Here is a 21545-nt window from a genome sequence, read left to right on the forward strand (position 1 = left end):
AAAATCCAAACAAACAAAAAAAAACACACACCAAAAAAAACCAACAAAAAAACACAAACTAAAAAACTCCACTCCAAACCATAGCATTCTATTGATACTTACTCAAGAAATTCAGTGATGTATTTTTGACTGCATTTTGACCAGGTCCATGGACTTGTATGATAATTTAAAGTTGGAGCCATCACATGATATTGGTGTTTAATTCCAGCTTCTTTACATTTAAAACTATCATCATGAGGCACATTAAACCTAAAAAGCAAAACAGATAAACTCCAAAACAAATTCAGCAATAATTAACTGAAACTCTCTTTGCTGCAGCAGCAAATGATTGAGTTTTGAGCTTGAAAATGCCTTAAAATTTAATGAGACTCACTTAATACATCTATCTGACCTTTTGGCAGATACCTTTAGGTATCTTTAAAATGCCTTATATAATTATCCCCTTCTCCAAATGCTCCTAGTTGTATAGTGGTGGGTACAGGAAGAATTTTACAATTAACATCTTATTTTTAGCTTACCAGAAAAATTCCAGTGTTTTAGGAGTGTGCCACTTTAAGGAACAACCCATCTCCTCAATTGAAAATACAGGCCATGGCTGGTCTGTTCACAACATGCAACCCCAACACTCACATCACAACTCTTACTATTCAGAAACAAAAACTGCAGAGTACATCACTATCATACTCAATGCAACTAACACATCATCTTATGTTACTATCTCAGTTCAAGTACCAAGACAAATAGCATGTGTCTAAGTGGACTTGCAGGCACATGAAAATGAACAAGCTAGCTACTGAGCTCTGTAACGTCGTCGTTACCTACACTGTGGCATGCTCATGGAGCTAGAGTATAGCACCTTTCTGCCAGCACTGATGAGGTATGCTTCATAAAATAAAATGCTGTCATCTCCTCTTATTTTTCAGTGTAAAGTATTTCTCTTTGTATTACTCTACTGTACTCTGAAAGGATCAAACACAAGGAAGAATATTTCTGTGTTATATTCACAATTGTCTTTTCTTAAAGGTAAATTCCTAACAGGGCTAGAATACAATTAGAGTTAACAGGACTATGTTGTACTACCTGGAGTATGTCCCAGTGTCCCAATCAGTTCATATGAAAAAAGGACAGAATTCATCTCTCGGGACAATTGGACAGTTTTCCCTAAAATTTAGGATACCAACAATTTATAAAAGTCACAATTTCTTAACCAGGCTCACTGCAAGGGGCAAAAATAATGACTCTTCTAAAAGGCCATATCAGACTGCACCCTCTTAGAAATGCAAAGCCCACTGCTAAAAATTGGTCATATTTAAAAGGAAATTTAAACAACAAAAAAATTACCTACCAAGAAATAGGTACTTACACATGTCCAAGCTCATGTGCTATAGTAAAAGCAGCACTCAATCCATTTTCTTCACTTACAGAACAACTGCGTAGTGGGTCACACATTGTACCTAGCTCTGCTAAACCTGCAAAATTGAATCCTTATATAAAAGCTTAAGGGAATGAATTTTCACATATTGCCATGCATTACAGTGAAAGCTATGGCATTCAAGTCAAAAGTTGTGCCTCAAGTATGCAGCAAATATACACAAAACAAACAACCACCTAGCACCAAAGTACATGCCAGGAGGGAACAGCAAAAAGAAATGAGAAACCATTATTTTTGTCTGTGTGGCTTAAATTTTGTATCTATTTTCTGACTTATTGCTAACACTGATATTCTCATATATAAAAAATCATACTGCTGAAAAAGAGAGTAACTCACCAAGAGTATCACACTTCTCTCTAGCTCTGCAGATATCTTCCCTTGAAAGAAAATATTTATTTCAAGTCATTACAGTATATAAAAGATATTTGAAAAGTATTTCACTGTTTCTATACTAGTTTTAGCAATTGCAAATCTGATGCTCAATTTTTAATGTTACAGGCCATTCAAACCATTTGTATTCTAGTGAAAGAAGTAATTTAAATTTACCAGACTAAGCCCACGGTACTGCTTTTTATCTAGCATGCAAAGAATAAAAATTTATCAGGTTCTTTCTCTACAATACAGAAGGTAGATCAAGTATGAAATGATGCTGAGAACGTGCGAATTGCAGGATAATTGAAACTTTACTGAGGGAAAAATCAGTGAAAAAGAAGAGTGAAAAAGAGACTATTCCAATGAATGAACATCAGAACCCTCACTGAGGTGACTGGTGTACAGGCAGAAAACATACTAATATTTATATGCTTTCCATTTTAAGCTTTTGATAGTTCTGATTACATCAGGGCTATCAGGAGCTGTCTGTCACTGCATCCTTCAGCTGACTCTTACAACACTACTCCCCTGTCACATGTATGTAGCAAAGCTAGAGATTTCATTTCCTAGCAACACTTTCAGGTCTAATTAATTTCTATCATCTTTAATAGAAGGATCATCAGATGCATATCTATCAATATAGCAATATCAGAGCAATTGCTCACATATTGGTAATCAGTGTTTTGGAAGGGCAAGAGTGTTACTCACTTATCTATGAACAACGTCAGTGGAATGGTTAAAAGATTATATTGTAAAAACAAAATTGAAGCATTTGTCTGACTTAGCTGGGTAACTGTGGCTATTTTAGATACTGTACCTAGTGATGAGAACAGCAGTATCGTGATGAGAAGGGTGAGCATCATCCAAAGTGTTTTGTGTTTGCTGCCATAAGCAAAAATTACGCAGAGTGGTAGCTGCATTAAAAGTGATAGCTGGTCCTTCCTAAGCAAGAAATGGCCAAAAACATCAAATAACTTTCATGCACTAGCACTTACTGCATTGTCATTTATGCTGCTAATCTGCAAAGTAATGACTTGTGCATGGAAACAAAGTCAGCAGGACTCCACATAAGAATTCCCTCAGCACATTTGTTTGAAGGGTCAGATCTGAATTGAGCTACAAGTGATCAGTCATATGAACCTATTATTCTAAACAATGAGAGCATTTACCATGTGTTAAATATTTGAAGAATATAGTGACAAGACATTTATGATAAATAAATATGAAATCCATGTGTTTGAAAAGCAAGTACTTCTTACAATCTTAAAATATTACAGCTGTTAGGGCTGAAAGCTGTCCATCGAAATCCTCTATAAAAACTGCCATTTTCTTGCCATGTTTCCATGAGGATAACCACACTTCAGGTACTTCTTCCATAAGTTTTCATATACTATCTGACTCATGTCAGTATAGGTCAAATGGACTTACTAATACAGACAGGAAAATAAAGGCATTAAATACAGGCCTTGAAGTTAACCTTGCATTTGATATATTGTTTCCTATTTTAAAACAAAATTATGTAGTTTAAAAAATATTTTATATTTAAACTAAAAGAAACAACTTTGTAATTACAATATAAGTTCATGCATTTTGTTTCTTATATAAAATGAAATCTTTTAAATATCTCTTTTTCTTACCTGTTCATTGTGAATTACAATTAATTTGACAATAACTATATTTATAAGATTTCCAATACTTGAATCTTTATAGATTGCTGCAACCTAAAGAGAAAAAAAGAAGATTAGAGTATTAAACTCACCTGATAAACTATTTATTTTAATGAAACAAACAAATTACCAAAGCAAACCAAGCCACTACACAACAGGTATCTCATGCATCCTACTGTACCTTCTACCCAGGCACACGGTGACAAAAAAAATTCACCAGTTTTTAATACCTCAATAGCTTCAATTCTATATTACTTCCAAATAGACAACATGTTGAAATGCTGATGTAAAAAGTAAACTTATAGTTTATTGACAAAATATCAAAGAAAGGAAAAAAGTACTGTTACTATGACTGTGAGGCATAAGCTGCTTTATATGGATGATTTGCAGAATCAATACCTGAAATATTAGAGAGTCTTAAAAAACAACTTTTAACAAATAAGTTTTTATCTTGCTCTTAATGGAAGCTAGACTGAGTTGTGAAACTGTATTTAAAATTGCACATGACATATACAAAGGTATCTTTCTGCATTCATAAAATATGTCTTTATATACCCAACAGGCATTTTTATACTTACTCTTGCAGACAGATAGTAAAAATCATGAGTCCATACACCAAAGTGAACTACTTTGAAGGTTATTTTTCATAAAAACAGAATAAAAAATTTATGCACCCCAAGTAACAGCTTCACATATCTCATTCACGTGAATTCTGGCTTAAAGCAGTAGTTGAATGACAGCTTTATGTAAACAAGAGTTGCTACCAAACACAGAAGTACTGCCTTTCCTCCCTTCAAGCTTGTGCTAAGGCTGCAAGGTTACAAAAGTGATCAAGGAACTGATCCAACTGCAAATTTTTGGGGTTTTTAAATTACATTATACTGGTCAATATGCTCTCATTTCTTGTGCAGTCTCCAACACAAGTGCTGACAGAGGGAAAGGGGAAGAAGAACAGGTTTCTTTCAGAAGTCTTTTGAGCCACTTGAACTGACTCAAATTGCTTGTGAAACCACAGCCTTGCAGTGTATAAATTCTATTTACTTGAGGTCAGGTAATACTGCTCAAAGTTGGAACTGATAGAGCACTGGCTCCCAACTCATGCCCCACTTTTCTCTAAAGTGGAGAGAATACAATATGCAGAACTGTCCTTCATTCCTTTGTTGACAAACAAGCTGGAAGTAGAGGCTTCAATAAGAGTAGGGGAGGAGCCAGAGCTTCAGAACCCATTCAGAATACATTTCAGAGAAGTGCATCTATTGTTTGCTTCTTTCCATATGGACTCCTTTCTTGGTTACTGACCAGCAAGTATCCAATTATTGTTAGTTGGGAATAAGGAACATCTGTCAAATACTCACTAAAGTGCTGAATCCCCTGGACATGAACAAACTCAGAAGCCTTTACAAAAGGTATCTGAAATGCTCAAGCACAATTTAGGAAGAACTTGAGTGGAACACACTATCATTTTTCTAATATCAAAATTACCACAATCAAGCTCATTATGTGTTCTTATACTTTGAGATCCACTTTGATAAACTTAGAAAGGATATTTCTGGATATTTATCCTCCCCACAGTCAAAGTATGTTCCTGTAGGAACCGCTGTTTTACAATAACACAATTATCACATCCATCTCAATTCACATAACTAATAGGGAGCAAATTTCTTCAATGGTCAATTGAGAAGGAGAAGGGATGAACTGTTCTGTAGACATGACTATCTAGAGATATGTATTTAAACATATATTTTCATACAAGACATGAAGAGCAGCTATTTAATTTCTTCATCCCTTTACTATGGAAAGCGACAAGATGTTTAATTTTCAGATGCATGAGGCCAAGGCAGATTAATTCCAGCCCAGCTCTTTCAAGTTTTATTTCTCTTCAGCAAAGAAGAAACAGAATATGGTTCATACGGCATTCCAAAATCATGTCAGAGAGGAATCTGAAATGAGATCTGTGAGGATCTTTGGCTTATTCCAAGAATTGGAAGACACTTGTTCCAAGGATTGATTCTAATACCATTTAAGCTGATATAAGAGGCGCTTACAACTGAGAATTTGTTACAGCATAAACCTATACAAGATTACATGTGTATAGAATTAACACAGACTTCTTTCACTGGACATGATTGTTGCACTTGGCCTTGTAGACCTTCATGAGATTCACACAGACCCATTCCTCAAGCCTCACACTCTCAGCTTCAATTCTATAATCATTTCCAAACGGACAGGAAGGTCACTCTGGAAGGCATCCCTTCCCTCAAGCAACTCAACCTGAGTTGCTTGAATCACTGAACTGGCCAGATTGCAGGGGGGGGCTGTATCAAAGGCTTTACAGATGACCAGGCAGAGTTTTTTCCTTGCCACTGGTGCAGTTACTCCATCACAGAATGCCACTAGATTAGTCAGAAACATATCTTAATTAACTTGTAAATCAGTCTAGTTAGTGTCTGGTTTTGGAACAGAAAGCTCTGAAACTCATGAACTAGATGCATTTCACTGGCTGTCAAGTAAAGAGCATGCAAGTCATCTGAGGTAGTGACACAATCAACAAAAAACAATACATGACTTGTCCAGTACTCTAAGGCTATATTTATAATGTAGACTAGGCAAAGGGATTGAGAACTGAATGGGAGAGTTAACTAGGTTCAGCTAACACCAAAAAATGCCTGAATGCCTAAACTGTGACTTTCAACCTTCAGCGCAAAATTAGCCTTAAGTTTCCCAAATGCCTCCTCTGTTGTAGTAGAGATAACTTCCACTCCTGGGTGATTAGAATGATCCAGGCAAGGAGCTAAGGCTGGAGCCTTCTTGTAACTAAAACTTAGCAGTTCTTGTTCATGGTTGTAATAGTACTTAAACTGTAGTTGATGGATGTTCCCTTATACACATTAATAGTTCCTTGACAAAAATCTTTTATTGCTGTGCAAGTGCTTTCTGTCAAGGTTATCCTGCTGACAAAATCTGGAAACCTAGAGGAGGCAAAGAAACCAACACAAAACTCAGAGGCAAGAGTCCTCCTTCCTGCCTGTTGACCCAATGTCCATTTAAAATATTAAAGCAAAAGTGCATCTTGTTACTCATACCTCAGAGGAGATGCATTAAACTGAGTCAGTGTATGAGAGAAAAATATCTCATTGCATGCCTGAAGAGAATCTGTTGCAGGACTTTCAACACTATATCTCTGCATCATCTGAATTATGTACTGGTTATCTCACTGGAGAATAGCTGAGGACTGAAATAATGTCATGTAGATGCCAGAGGTGTGCAGTTCCTGCCAAAATCTGAAACATACCTGTTTCCATTATGAGAGAAAGTAAGTTAATGCTAAATGTAAAATAACATTGCTCTCATTAATCCTATATTTGAGTCAAACTATGGATCCTTTGCCTCATGAGGATGACCTCCAAACATTTAGTATTACCACTGCTTTCAAAAGATCAAAGAGCAAGACTGTATGCTGATAACAAGATGCCCTTACCAGCAAAGTTCAGTATACATTCTCAGCATGGTTGAATACATATGAAAAGTCCTGAAAACTGATAACCACAAATCAAACTTAAAGATTTACTTAAGGAACTAGGCAGACTAAAATAATCCACTGAGACTTGAAATGATATAATGATGCAGGAAACAATCTGAAATATAAGATTCTTATTTTTAGTGAAAAAAAAAATTAAGAGGTAAGTACTCCCTGCTCCTGTATTCTAAGGATACCCCTCTCAGTCATCTCTTATTGGAAGCATTCATGAAAAAGGATGATGAAATGGGATAAGAATTTAATAGAATACACCATTTCTTTACAATTTCCAGATCCACTTGCTTTACAGTGATCTAAATACAGGCTTCAGAGAAGTAGGAGGTAATAGCCAAGATAATGTGAAATTAGTTTCAAGAGATTTTTCAAAATCTTAAAACCAGCCTCCACACCAGAATACAGCAAGAAAGAATGGGAAAAACATAAATTAAACTAGTTACACTTTAGTGGAAGGATCACAGCTTTTATTTTCACAGAAGTGTGAAAGATTAAGTTAGACAGCTGTGGCTGCCAGTTTACTGGAAGCAACTTGGTCACAAAGTTTAGCTTCTCTTGACAACCCTGTTGCAACTGTCCACGAAAGTGTGACTGAATAGAGGCAAAATGTCCTATTTAGAAAAGGTGCTCATAAACAAGCAAGTACACCTAGAGGCTGAAAGGTAAGTAAATGATACATCCAAATCCAATTGGATATATCTTGTTCAGCTCTTTTTTCCTTCCTTTTTTCCCCCCCTAAACATTGTATCACAAGATCTCTTTTTTTCTCTTTGGTACACACAAGCACAGCACCAAGAAAATACAAACATTCATATCCCCTGAAAGAAACACAGTATCACTTCATAGCTTGTATGTCTTTTGCAGGCTCCAGAATCTTCTATGTATCACTGTAGTGCTGGAAGCATGCAAGATATCAGGATCTGGGAGATTTCTCCTTCACCTTTTCCAGTGTCATACAATCCTATAATATATTTCATAAGACCCAAAAATTGTCAGAAGTCACGAGATATATGAGCAGTTACTGCTTCAGCAAAAGAGCCATGTTATTTCTGTTGGTGCTCCTATTCTGTTGTATGCATATTTCTATACAAAACCGGCTTCCACAAGTAGATCCTAATGGCAGCAAAGACTTCTCATGCAAACTTGCACAAGTATACCTATGCCTCAGACTTCCCAGTTTTTTCCCTTGTAAGTTTTAGGTCATCTACTACCCCTTCACCCAAGTCCTGTTCAATCTACTATCCCCTTAGTTGACCAAGTAGATGTTCCACATGTCACCTAGTGGAAGCAAAAGGAAAGAATAGATCCCTTTTAAAGCCTGAGTTGCCTTTTGTGTCAGTTTTGGCTAGGGCAGAAATAATTGTCTTCATAGTAGCTGGTATGGGGCTATGTTTTGGATTTGTGCTGACCACAGGGTCGATAATAGAGAGATTTTTTTTTTTTTTTTTTTTTTTTTTTTTTTTTTTTTTTTTTATTGCTGGGCAGGGCTTACACAGAGCCAAGGCCTTTCCTGCTTTTCTTACTGCCACACTGGGGAGGAGACTGGGGGTACCTGGGGGTTTGGGAGGAGACACAGCCAGGACAGGTGACCCAAAGTGACCACAGGGAGATTCCAGCCCACGTGCCATCATGCTCAGTGTATGCACTGGGGGGAAGGAGGACGAAGAGGGGGATGTTTGGAGTGATGGCATTTGTCTTCCCCAGTAACCCTTACATGGGATGGGGACCTCTTCTCCTGGAGATGGCTGAACACCTGCCTCCCCATAGGAAGCACTGAATAAATTCTTTGCTTTCCCTATTAAACTGTCTTTATCTCAACCCACAAGTTTCTAGCTTTTACCTTTCCAATTCTCTCCCCGATCCTGTTGGTGGGGGAGTGAGCAAGTGCTTGTGTGGGGCTAAGTTGCCAGCTGGGGACACTCTATCAGGAATGCCTGTGTTCTGTCTTACCTCTAACTTGTAACTGAGATGGGTGTAAAGACAGCCCTTTAATACTGCAGTAACACAGAAGATGGTAACAGTCATGATCATCGCCATCTACAACTCTTCAATGAAAATACATACCACAGCTAGATCACAGCAAATGCCATCATGTACAGCACAATGTCAATGCATCCTTCCTTTCAGAATCTAAAAGAAATTACCTTAAAAGACCATTTCACAAGACATAGACAGGCTTCTCTAGCTGTTAGAAGCTACTCAGAGAAACACATGAGTGTTGTTTGGCAACATTGTCTCCTTATTCTCCTCTTTCCTATTATTATATGAGATGGGTCCCAAGCAGTTTAAAGCAAGGCCTTTGTCATAATTGGACAGTACCAAGACTTCACCTTAGAAACACCTCTTGAACTACTGAAGAGAAAGTCACAGAGACAAGTCTAATCACTGAATCAACAACAACAACCACCACCTAGACAAAAACAGTAGTAAATAATGCTAACAGCAGTGAAGTGTAAAGACAGGCAAGTATGTGTCTGCCCACACACTGCAAAACAAAATCACTTAGGTAAGAAAAGATCCTTAAAATCATTGAGTTCAACCAAACACTGCCAAGTCCACTATGAAAACTTATCCCTAAACACCATATCTGCACATCTTCTACTTACCTCCAGGGATGGTAACTCCCTTGCTTCCCAGGGCAGCCTGTTACAATGCTTCACAACTCTCTCCATGACATAATTTTTTCTAAACCTTCCTTGTACAGCTTGAAACCATTTTCTCTGGTCCTTCACTTGTTACTTGGGAGACAAAACTGTTCCCCAACTCACTACAATCTCCTGACAGGTAGTTGTACACAGTGGTAAGGTTCCCCTGAGCCTAATTTTTTCTAGATTAAATGCTCCCAGCTCCCTCAGCCACTCCTCATATGACTTGTGCTCCAGACCCTTCATCAGCCTTATCTTTCTCTGGCCATGCTCCAGCACATCAATGTCTTGGAGTGAAGGGCCCAGAAGTGGGCACAGTGCTCAAGGTGCAGCCTCACCAGTGCTGAGCACAAGGGAACAATCACTGCCTTGGTGCTGCTGGCCACATCATTTCTCACACAAGACAGGATACCATTGGCTTTCTTGGCTACCTGGGCACACAAACACCTCTGTATTAGTTGGTCAACTTCAAGATGTAGTGAGGTATCATTATGACATTTAATATACAGGTATCTGGAGATGCAATTAAAGGACAGTCACAAATAAAATAATAGTTGGCTTTTATACCCCTACAGATACCCAGATGTCAAGATAAATAAGAAGGCTATCTTGGAGAATTCATATGAATGATACTTGGAAAATAATTGTTTCTAGCTATGTATATTTATTGGTGCATAAACAAATACCCACTTTCATTTTAACCATGCCAAATGCACAAGATCATGGGGTTTTATATACACAGAAGAAACATAATAAGGTAGATTCTTGGCTTGTGCCAAGAAAAATATGCCTTGTGCTGGTCTTCTAGATTTTACTGGATAAGAGATAAATACCACTAAACATTCCTCTAGCTTTAGTACTAATACAATGATCTGAATGAAAAAGAGACAAAATACACTACTGAAGTTCTAAGGAACAGATACAAGGAACAACATATTGACCTCTAAATTTTCAATGTAACTATATTTATTTCCTTTCAGATGGTAGTAATACAAATTAAATTATTAACCTCCAAACTATTTAGGTCTACTGCCTATTTTTAAATGATGACTATAGGCAAAATCAGTACGCCAAATATTCTTAAAGGCCAGGATGCATCTATGTTTTCCCACTGTGCTCCAGAAAGATGAACAGTTAACTATTGTATAGTATGAACTGCAAACACTAAAAATAGTCTTTAAATTCACCCCATATATATTAAAATGAAATAATTTGTCTGGTTTTAGTGATAGGACACATTGGTGCATGCAGTCTTCCCATATAGGAAATCATGATCATTGCTGATTATGACTCCAAAAAAAAAGCATCAACAAGACTCTAACCAGAAAAATCTTTTACTGTTAAGACCTACTAATCACTACCTTCTATTTCATATGTCAGTAAAAGACGGTAGCCCTAAAACTTTTCTGAAGTTTTTGTCTTAATGAAAATCAAAAGCACCAGCTTTTAACACCATATTATAATAGTGCTGTTTTACCATGATACAACACCACTTTATGGTTTCACAAGTTAAATCATCTAAATTGATGTTGTCCCAGTCCTCTCCTTGAATGCATGGCTCTCCCCTCCCATGCTCTGACTTTAGCACTCGCATGACCAGGCAGTCAGCCAAGTTCACAATCTGAGCTGGCCATCACGGCCCTACCACAAGTGATTTTATACGTCACGACTTCTTATCAAAAAGGCAAGATTACAAAGTTTTTGCTGCAAGCAGACCAAGAACAGACCTAGTAGGTCTTTTTTACTACAAAACAAACTATATAAGCAGTACAGTAATTAAAATCTGATGTCAATTATCAGATTATTGATTCAGAAAATGAGGATGGTACCTCAAAATGTTTCATGGAACCAAACTTCATGTAGTTTTGAATTTCACAGTAAACTCCAATGTTTTAATGAATTATTTCAGTTGCTAAGATCAAGCCTTCATGTTTGGGGCTCTGAACTTTCAGAACATAGTCTAAGATAAAGTCCTCCAGCTACTAAATCTAATAAGGCAGTGGCTACTGCCTGTTCTGCTCATACAATACTTGGAGGAACAAGAAGAAACTGTGCAAGTTAAGCAATTACAGTATTCTCACTGTTTTATTTATTGTTTCACATTAAATAATGCCACTCTTTGTGTTGAAATACAATAAAGTTTTTCATAAAATCCTATGGCAAAGGTACTCCTATCTTGAAGTACATATATCAATCAGAATGAGTAACTATTTCCAAGATATAATGTAAGTAATGTGAATACTGATATTGCCAACATTTATGCAGTTTTAAAGAAATGAGATTACTTGCATGCTGAGTGCTAAGCCTTTTCAGGTTGAATTGGATGAGTGACAAGACACTTCAAACCCTAAAAATATTTCAGTTCTTATTTTCCACTCATAAAACAGCAGCAAGTTTACTTTAGTGGCTTTGTTGATGCTAAAAAAAGCCCCAAAGAAAATAAAAGAAAAATGGGCGAGGATTCAAAGGTTCTTCTGGGAGCTAGATGTCTAAGTTTCACTAAATTTAATGCGATTTATATGCTTAAAGATTTTAGGTTTCTTTAAAATCCAAGCCAGAACCAAATAACCTTAAAAGTTTCAGAATTATTACAAGAGTAAAGTATAATGCTTGATTCAGTTAAAATGCCAGCAACCTGACAATTTCCTATAACAGAAGTTGCTTGACCAGACACAAGTACCAGTAAAATTTAATAATCAAAGCTATCTGTATAATGGCAGAAATGATAAAATTTAAAAGTTTCATTTCTTTCCTTTATAGGCTATCAAATAAGACTAAAAATGGTTCCATTTCAAACACTAAGAGTCTGTGAGTCAAGAAATGACCCACCAGCATACTGATAAATTCTAATGCAGATTACATAGCAGAGAATGGTAGTCATGTGTTTTCCTATCCTTCACATTTTTTATTAGTTTACAGAAAAATAACTGTTATGGATAAGAAGTGACTGAAGGCTGTAAATTCATTCACGTTATTTGTTGACAAATATCTGTGTCAGGAGAGGGTTGGATTAGATGACTTCCAATTGTTTTGTGATTCCTAGCCATTGCTGAAATACTTCAAGGAGAAGGGATACAAGTTGGGATATGCATTCTGTGAGGGGAAAGGAGGTGGGGGAAGGAAGAGTGCATGGAATTAACTGAACTGTAAAGAAAATATTTTAAAATTAAGATCTGAATTTATATTTTTTACATCTGCATTTATAAAAACTCCATTACTAGAAATAACATCTTAAGAAATTTTTGTTTCAAGATTACCTTCTGCATATATCTATATCTATATCTATATCATCTATATATATTTATATATGTATGAAATAGAGTTGCCAACAGATGCAAGCAATAGATCTTACCACCTACAGTGGTATTCAGAGATTTTATACTCACATTAAAGATGTAGTGGCCAATTACCCCAAAGTGAAGGCTATTACCCCAAACCCAGCAGTAAGTGTAAAACCCTAGTTTTACAGGGCAGATAGGAAAGCACAAGAAAGAAATGACAAGTTTTTTTAGAAAATAAATGGTATTCCTTCACTCATACAGTACATGTTAAATACTAGATCTTAGAACCTTATATAGGTTCTCTTTTATAGCAATTATACAATGCTCGTCTTGTTTACCTAGAAGTCCAATTGTGTAAGTAAAAAGACAAATATGGCACTGTAAGGAATAGTACTTGAATGTACAACATCTACAGATGCAGGAATAATATTTTCATCTTAAAAAAAAAAATCAGGAATTACATTACCTATAATCACAACAAGACCTCATGAAAAAGATTTAATAAATGTTCCATTTCATCTTAATGTAAAGTTCTCTGAAAAACAGCTTCTATTTTAAAGTAACATCTTTACCACTTTACTTTGTTTCTTAGTAAACCTCTGTAATAAAGGAAGTAACCATAATAAAATTGTATCTTAGGGATTAATTGTTTCAAAAGGAATTCCAAACTGAGTCTGTACTCTAAGAGAAAAAAAAAAACAATTTTTAGAATGGATTTTTTTTTGGTAACACATGAACTTTCATACCTTCACACCTATATACCAAAAGTAGAAAAATTCAGAAGACTTACAATAACATATGCTAATCTCTCTTAAAACATTATTTTTCTTATAAACTAATTAAAGGAAACTCCATGTTCTAAATTTACATCCCTATATCATCTGTGTTAATAGATGGCAGCAACTCTACTGTCATCAGCTGGAGATGTGGATGTTAGAGTGAGCAGAATTCAGCTCAGTTCTCTAAGTGTCTGTTACCCAGCCTGCCTTCACACACTACAGGTTATCAGAATGCACAACTGGCAGATGCAATGGATGTTTTACAGGAGACTTGACAGCTCGCTGAAGCAGCAGCTGAGGCCATGCTTTAGAGCTTACTCTACCATATTCTGAATCAATACAAGAAGTGACTTTTGGTTCAAGAGAAAATTTACCACATAAAAGTCACAAATAAATTATACCAACTCAAAGTCTGACCCATATTAATCTGAAGTTTCTTAAAAATTGAAAAAATAGGGTTACTATAACCAAGCTTTTTTTTTTTTTTCCACAATGCCATTTAACAACTGTCTGCTGTAATCAATCTGTATTTTTCACTCCCCGAAGCTTAAGAATTCTTCTAAAGCAACAGAAAATCAGGAAATCATTTCACCTACACAGGCTACACTGCATTGAATAATCTTAACTTCTGACCCATCTTTTTTATTTATGTTTATGTAAGCTCTTTTTATTATATAGAATTTGATCAAACCAGAAGACAGGAAAGTTGCAGAAAAGGAAACAACAGAACAGAAATAATTAAAATTTGTAATACCTAAGAACTTACTTACTATTGACATCAATGTTAGTACATAGTGCTGTAAATTCTGCCCATGGTGACGAACCATTTTGGTGTCAGCTGTGACCATCACTTCTACATATCTTGGATAGGAAAGAAAACGTTTCTTCCTGGAATGTGGATTGCCACCATCCTCTATGGAGAGGTTATTTAAAGCATACTTTAAACTGAGAGACTTCTGTAAAACACTGCTCTTCTCATCTAAACTGCTGAAGGTTGGATGTAATAAAGTGCTCTTCTTCAACTCTTTCTCTGTAAAATAAAAAAAATATTTACTTTTGAATGCAGTTGCCAAATAGTAAGAAGGCAAAAGGCTCCCCAAAATAGAAAAAAACTTATATTTATGATCTTATTTCCAAGATAAACTGTGGAAAAATTAAAAAAAAAAAAAGAATAAAAAAGAAAAAACAAAAGAAAAAAAAAGAAAAAAAGAAACAGGGAAGATTGTAATAGGAACATCAAATGAGATGTCTTACATATTTTATATAGTTCTATCATAAATGGATTATTTGTTACAAATTAGTTAAGAGACAGTTACTACACAGTTATTACACAGTTCCTAGAATGCAGTATAATCCAAGCAGGAAGGCTGGAAGGAGATAAGCACTACAGATTCATTGGTACAACAAAGGACACAAGTTAGTTAAACACAACACATTTTCATACCAAACTTTTGGCACCAGCAGAACAAATAAAAACAAACTACTTCCAACTCCTGAATTCAAGTCCCTGCTGACTTTTAAATTTACATAACATTATATCTAAATAAATTTGGAGTTTAACTTCATAACCAAGTACACATCAAAATCCTTAAGTGACCTCTTTGACAGTTTTGGAAATACTCATTATGTAGAATCAGGTTCTAAAGGAAATACACAATCTACTAAGATATCACCAAACTAAGTGTTGTAATACTTCCAATTGCACTGTATAGTCCAGCCACCAGAGGCTTCTGATGCCTGATACAGAAAAAACAATGCCATTACCAGAGTCATCTTAGCTCAAATAAAAAATACTCAACAGAGAAGCATATGTGAATTCTCACTACCCACTAGAACTTCAGCAGATAACTGGACACTCCAGCCCCTCCAGAAGAAGCCTCCACTGTCTTTTTGGAAACTAGATTTCCCTCTTAAAAAGTAGTGGCCAAAGGATATAGCTCCTAATCATTTTATTCTAATGACTTAGTGACTACAGCACTGACCCAAGAATTCACATTTCTGTCACCCTCAACTTGAGAGGATTTAAATCTACACATTCCATTATTGAAGGAAAGAGCCCTCATGTGCAAACTTTAAGGTACTTTTGAGAGACCCATAGTCTGTCTTCCTTAAAGTTACAGTACGATATGGCAAGAAAGAAAAACAGTAGAGACAACAGCAAGCACTTCATTGAGTACTTGTTTAAAAATCAATCACAAAATAAAGCTATACTAATTGTGAAACCATTAGCACGAACAATAATGAGGGCAGAAAGCAGGGACTGGCTCTGAAAAGGAACTAGTTCAAGAGCACCACATATACTCTTATGTGTTTAGACTGGCTGAGTCGGACGCACTGAAGAGAATTGGCTTAAGCAATTTCATATACACAATCTTTACTAGGTCACAAAAAGTGTCTGAGATTCCAGAGTATTGGCAAAACAGGAAATAATATTTATATTTAAAGAAAGAGTTTAAAGATTATCTAAATTTATGGACCAAACTAATCAAGAACAAATCAAATTAGTTTTGTTAACAAACACCAGAAATCAAGAAGTGGATCAGTAATAGCTATGAGACTTATCTAAAACACATTCTGGCAAACTCTGATGAGCTTCCACATCTATAGGAAACATCTATGGACTGAGGAGATGTAATAAATATCCTATCCTGACCTGAGTAAGGCATGTATCAGGGTTACAAAAAATTTCTTCATTGGCAAACTAGTTTTAACAAAGTGGAGAAAAGATTTGGTAGACAATTTTAGAATTATCATGGCCCAATTTCAAACTAAAAATATGTATTGAATGCTATGTTCCTCCATATCCTCTGTCAAGGTTCCCTTACCAGAGGAACTTTCATGATTTGAAGTAGTGATATAAATTGTTCCTCTGTGAAGAAAAGATATGAACAACCAAGCAAGACTAGCATTAAAGGAGACACATCTCTTCTTTAGAAGGACGGAAACATATATGTTACAAAATATGTTAGAAAAATTTTCCAAAATTAATAAAACTAATCACCCACGCTTTTTTTTTTTTTTTTTAATCTTTAGGTTTTTAACCATCTACATAGATATTCCTTGAGAAGAGTTCCAATGAAAGCTCCCTGTTCAGCCCAGGAACTGATCAGGGAGCTGGCCTTCCCTGCTGGCTCAGCTTTCAGCACATAGGGATGGCATTCCCCTGCACCTGTAAAACTTCTTTCTTATGTCCAGCCTTCCTGGACCCCTTTGTGATTAAGGACTGTTTCCCAAGGGACACTTTGAACCAGTATCCTGAACAGGCCAAAGTCCACCCTCTGAAAGTCCAAGACAGAGGTTCTGTTGACTGCCTTCCTTTAACCTTAATTAATACTAAATATTATGAATATGTTGCATAAATAAATTATTAAAATACTCATAAGGATAAACATTTACAATAATGGGTAAAAATAGATTATAATACATTAATGAATACTATCAGATACTTCCATTATTAAGGAAGACAGATATCATGTATCATCAGCTAGAATTGCAGTAATTAGCTTTTGTGAATATAAGCAACAGCTCCTGTGCATCTACTCTTTCAATGTTTACACATGGCACAATGTAGGTGCAAAAGCAAACCCACACAGCAGTTCTCACAACATCATGGATTTTTTTTTAACACATTCCGTCCTACTTTTGAATTTGCCACTGTCACAAATCAAAAGGAAAAGCTGACAAGCCTATGGGAAAGAAATGTGTAGGCTCTAATGGCACAATGTAGAGAAAAATTATTTATGAAATAAAATCTTGCTTATTTTTTTCCTTTAGAACATCTGATATTTAAAAAAGGCACAATGAAATTTAAAGTATGACTGTACCTGAAACTTCACAAGGTTTATGGGATTTCTGATACTCTTTTTTAAGTTCATCATGCCTGTATATAAGATGTGGTTTGTTATGTTCATCTTCATGTTCACCTCCATCCGCTTTCATCAGAGGTTCTAAAATGTATTCACCATCATGTGCCTTGAAGGTGCCCATCTGAAAGCAAGAGAAGTAATAGAATTATTTTCCACTGAAAATACTGTTATAAAATAATTCTCTTTGAAATAAAAGCTATCTATAGTAACATTTTGATGTTAATGATCATACACATGCATGTGAGATGGAGGAAACTCCAATAAAACCTGGAAGGTAAGCCAAGACAAGTTTGCTTTCAGGGACTTGCCCCACCAGAATAACTCAGATTACCTTGCATATTAATAATTTATTAAAGGTAATTACGATAAGAGTTATAAAACAAAGGAGATCACAAAAATATAGAGAAACTAGGTATAACCAAGCAGGACCAGTTGGGAACTGTGCAAAGGAGAGCAGAGGCCATCAAGAAATTCGGAATTTGACTGCTGTCCAAATTGTGGACTGATTTGCTGCCTTCTGTCCTTAACATAATTGACATAATATTCTTCTTCTAAAATTGCATTTTCCCCATAGATTAGAAACAGTGTTAACATGATATTATTTTTGAAGATTTTTAACTGGAGCACCAGAAATTCAAAGTTGACAGCATTGAAGTATCTTTTCTCCTTGATTCCCCCAAAACACTCCCCATCCCTGGCCACCACTGACACACACAGTTAACTACGTAATGAGAACCACAGTAACTTGATTACTAACAAAAGAATTGGCGCATACACAAAGAATAAAAATTAAGCTCCTTTCCCCCAGTCCCCTGCCCCATAATCCTTTCAATTATAAAATCCTAAAGCAGACTCTGTTCTTTCTCACTGCACTTCTAACTGAATTCATAATTTCTTATGGCTTAAGTACTCCACCTCAGGAGACTATGAGGAGGAAAAAACATGCAAGAATTTAATCAAATTATTTTCAAACGTTTTAGCAACTTCCTCACTTCAGCCAATTAAACACATCAAGTGAGTAGGTACACTGCATCCTAATACACGTTTTGCCACTAAAGCATAAGACAAAAAGATAACAGTAATAACATACATAATACACTTTAAGAGATTAAATGTTCATGTCAGCCTTGAAACTCAGGGTTATAGAGAGAGTGGCAGAGCAGGATAAATGAGAACAGAAGCAAGAATAGGGCTTTTTCAAAAAACCTACTAAGTCTTTTAAAAACTGCTGCAGACTACTTTAGTGTCCAGGGTATTGTACTGGAATTATAATATCCCCTTGAATTTGGGATCCTTCTAAGCAGTTATCAGCTGTCGATCTGTTAAGAGTCTGTTAGTCTGACACATGCCTGAAGCCCATCTGCAATCTTGCCTGATATATAACATTATTAGAGGTATTGTCAACACATTGTGAATGAATCCTCTGCACCAACTTTGTCGCAGAATGAAAAAATACATCTAAATAGTATTTTCATTTCAGGACTGTTTAAATTTAACTCACAGAAGCATTTTTCCCCCTCAGTTTCATTTAAATTCCTTGCAAGTAGTGTTCATGCTGGATCCCTTATACATTCAGTTTAGCCTTCTCACATCAAGTGTTTCCAGGGCATGTAATTTGTAGAGGACAACAGATTGAGTGTACCAAGAACAGCCTGGAAAGGGCTTCAGGAAAACAGACATGCCACCGCTTGTCAGTTAGTCTTAAGGTACAGCCTTTTGGGTAAATGACAGGGACAGACAAGAGCCTGTCACTCAGGGACAAAGCACCAATTCCTGTTAAGATTCATGTTTTATTACATACACGATTGAAGTCCCAGTTAACAAAACGTCATGAATCTGACCCTCTACTATTTGTCAACAATAACATGCTAATGAATTTTTTCTTCTGATATACCAAAACTCATATTTCTACATAATAGATATTTAAAGTATGTTCTTCCAGATTTAAGCAAGAACTCTATTGTTCCTGCTTTATTTCCCACATACATTTTACTTCCCTCCTATTCTTTCAAACAGGTGGAGCAGATAATCTGGGTTTGTTTCTTCAAGGGCTTTTCCAACAAACAGACAAGGAATGGTTTCAGTTACAACACACAGATTATAAGAACAATACCCCAGAACTAACAAGAGTTTGTACTACATTCTAAACTAAACTTCCAGAATAACAGACTTCCACTGGAAAAGATTAACTGCAAGAACAAGGATTTATTAGTTTTCTACAATTTCATTCTAAAAAAAAAAAAAAAACAAAAACAAAACATAAACCCCAAGAAAATAAAAACTCTCAAACACTAAGACATTTTTTTGACCAAGTCTTCTCACTTCAAAACTTCCTAACAGACCGCAAATTTATAGGCCAAAAAGGACAGACAGCTGGACGGGCAGAATCCTCCATCAAGATTCCTGACCTCAAAATTATTCTTAGCTTTTTTTTCCAAGACAAAAGATTAACAGAAGACAGTACAACTGTGTCCTTAAGACTAGAGAGTCCACCTTTACAGACACTTGGGACAACCATTGTCAAAAAATGGTGTCAAGCTGTCAAGCTTCCTTTTGCTCACTCTTTTACCCACTGACTTGCACACAGTGTCCCAGGATCAATGGCCTGTTTAGATATGGAAAAAATAGCTGAACAAAAATCTATAATGCAAAAAGCTTTCATTCTTTCTACAATGAATTCTCTTCTCTTCAACAATGTATGGGTAAAGAAGCAATTACTACCACTGAGTAATTATAAAGGTCTTACCTGTAGTCTATGACAAAAATTTTGCATATCAACTGAACACACATACACTATGTTGTATGTGAGAAAGAGCAAAAATTAAGAGATCAAGCAGTGTTCTGTCATAAGAAAGTTATTTGATATTTGTCATTCAAAGCCAAAGAAGACATTGACCTTGTAGCCACCAACTGCAATCCTCCCAATCTGCCATGAAAATACATGGTTCACTCCTCATTTTCCTAACACATGCATCTACAAAAATTGAGTCACCAGTTACACTGTCTGTTTACAGTCCTCCAGTCAGGAAAGTGATACTTCCCAAGGTGACAGATTCTGCTGATACAAATGGAGCTATTGCTGCATCTTGGACACAGAAGGAAAAGGGCTGTGAGATCCAAATGAAGAATACTTTTGGTCAAATGAAATAAAGAAAAGTCACTTAGATGTACAGAGGTAGGTTGCTGAAACAGGAGCCCAAGCATTTGCAGAAAATTAAATCAGAAATGAACTGGATTTATTTATCATCTACAGATGCCTCTCAAATCATCTAACAAGAAAGCGGCCTGAAACATTCTATTTCTGTTCTTCAGATAAAGAGATAAAAGTACATTTAAAAGATCTTTTCAGTAGAGTACAAAATTGAAAACAGTCTTTTGCACATAATAAATAAGTGGTACAAAGGAGTGCTACCCAAAACTATGCATATGCATAGATTTGAGAAAATTTATGAGAAAGCCCACATAAGAATAGTAATTTATATTTTGGATTTAAAATATTATGGATGATCTAGACACTTCAGATTAAATCAAGGTTCAGGGAATCAACACAGCTACTCACTATATGGTATGACTTAGAGGTTTAAAGTGGCTTAAATCTGTATAGTCTTAACCAATATTAACTCTATTGCAAGAGTTATAGAAGTAAATATTGCAAAATTATAGTTAAAAAATGACATCTTTGCCTATAAAGTTTTCAGAACACATGGAAAACATAAGGCATATATAGCAGATTTCAGAAAGGAAGAATTACTATGTCCAACAGCACAATTGGAACGGTTTCATAAAAACTCTAAAAGAACAACTGAAACTCTGGAGAACTTGACTCTAAACTGGCAGACTCCCTCCCAGGTAAGCTCCACTCCTGTGCTCAAGTACTTCTCATGCCCTTAGTGTGGCTTCTTAACTCACTTAAAAACTTCTTAGTTTATAGCAAGAGCACTTTAATAGTCAAAGTAATTTACAAAATCCCT

At 35.8% G+C, this 21545-nt stretch overlaps 1 protein-coding gene across 5 annotated transcripts in view; it reads right to left on the reverse strand.

Moving 5' to 3' along the window:
- The window catches only part of ADAMTS20 (ADAM metallopeptidase with thrombospondin type 1 motif 20), a 90072-nt gene that overhangs the window by 59895 nt on the left and 8632 nt on the right, over positions 1-21545 (reverse strand). For all 5 annotated transcript variants that reach the window (XR_010363653.1, XR_010363654.1, XR_010363655.1 and 2 more), the window contains exons 3-9: positions 17533-17695; positions 14479-14738; positions 3442-3525; positions 2622-2746; positions 1769-1809; positions 1364-1469; positions 103-249 (exon numbers count right to left, since the gene is read on the reverse strand). Coding sequence is in view for 2 of the 5 variants with exons in the window: in XM_064422476.1 (XP_064278546.1) it covers positions 103-249; positions 1364-1469; positions 1769-1809; positions 2622-2746; positions 3442-3525; positions 14479-14738; positions 17533-17695 (926 nt within the window). In the remaining 3 variants the exon portion in view is untranslated. The remainder of the gene's footprint in view (positions 1-102; positions 250-1363; positions 1470-1768; positions 1810-2621; positions 2747-3441; positions 3526-14478; positions 14739-17532; positions 17696-21545) is intronic.

The sequence above is a fragment of the Passer domesticus genome, chromosome 5 (assembly GCF_036417665.1).
Source record: "Passer domesticus isolate bPasDom1 chromosome 5, bPasDom1.hap1, whole genome shotgun sequence".
Classification (NCBI taxonomy): domain Eukaryota; kingdom Metazoa; phylum Chordata; class Aves; order Passeriformes; family Passeridae; genus Passer; species Passer domesticus.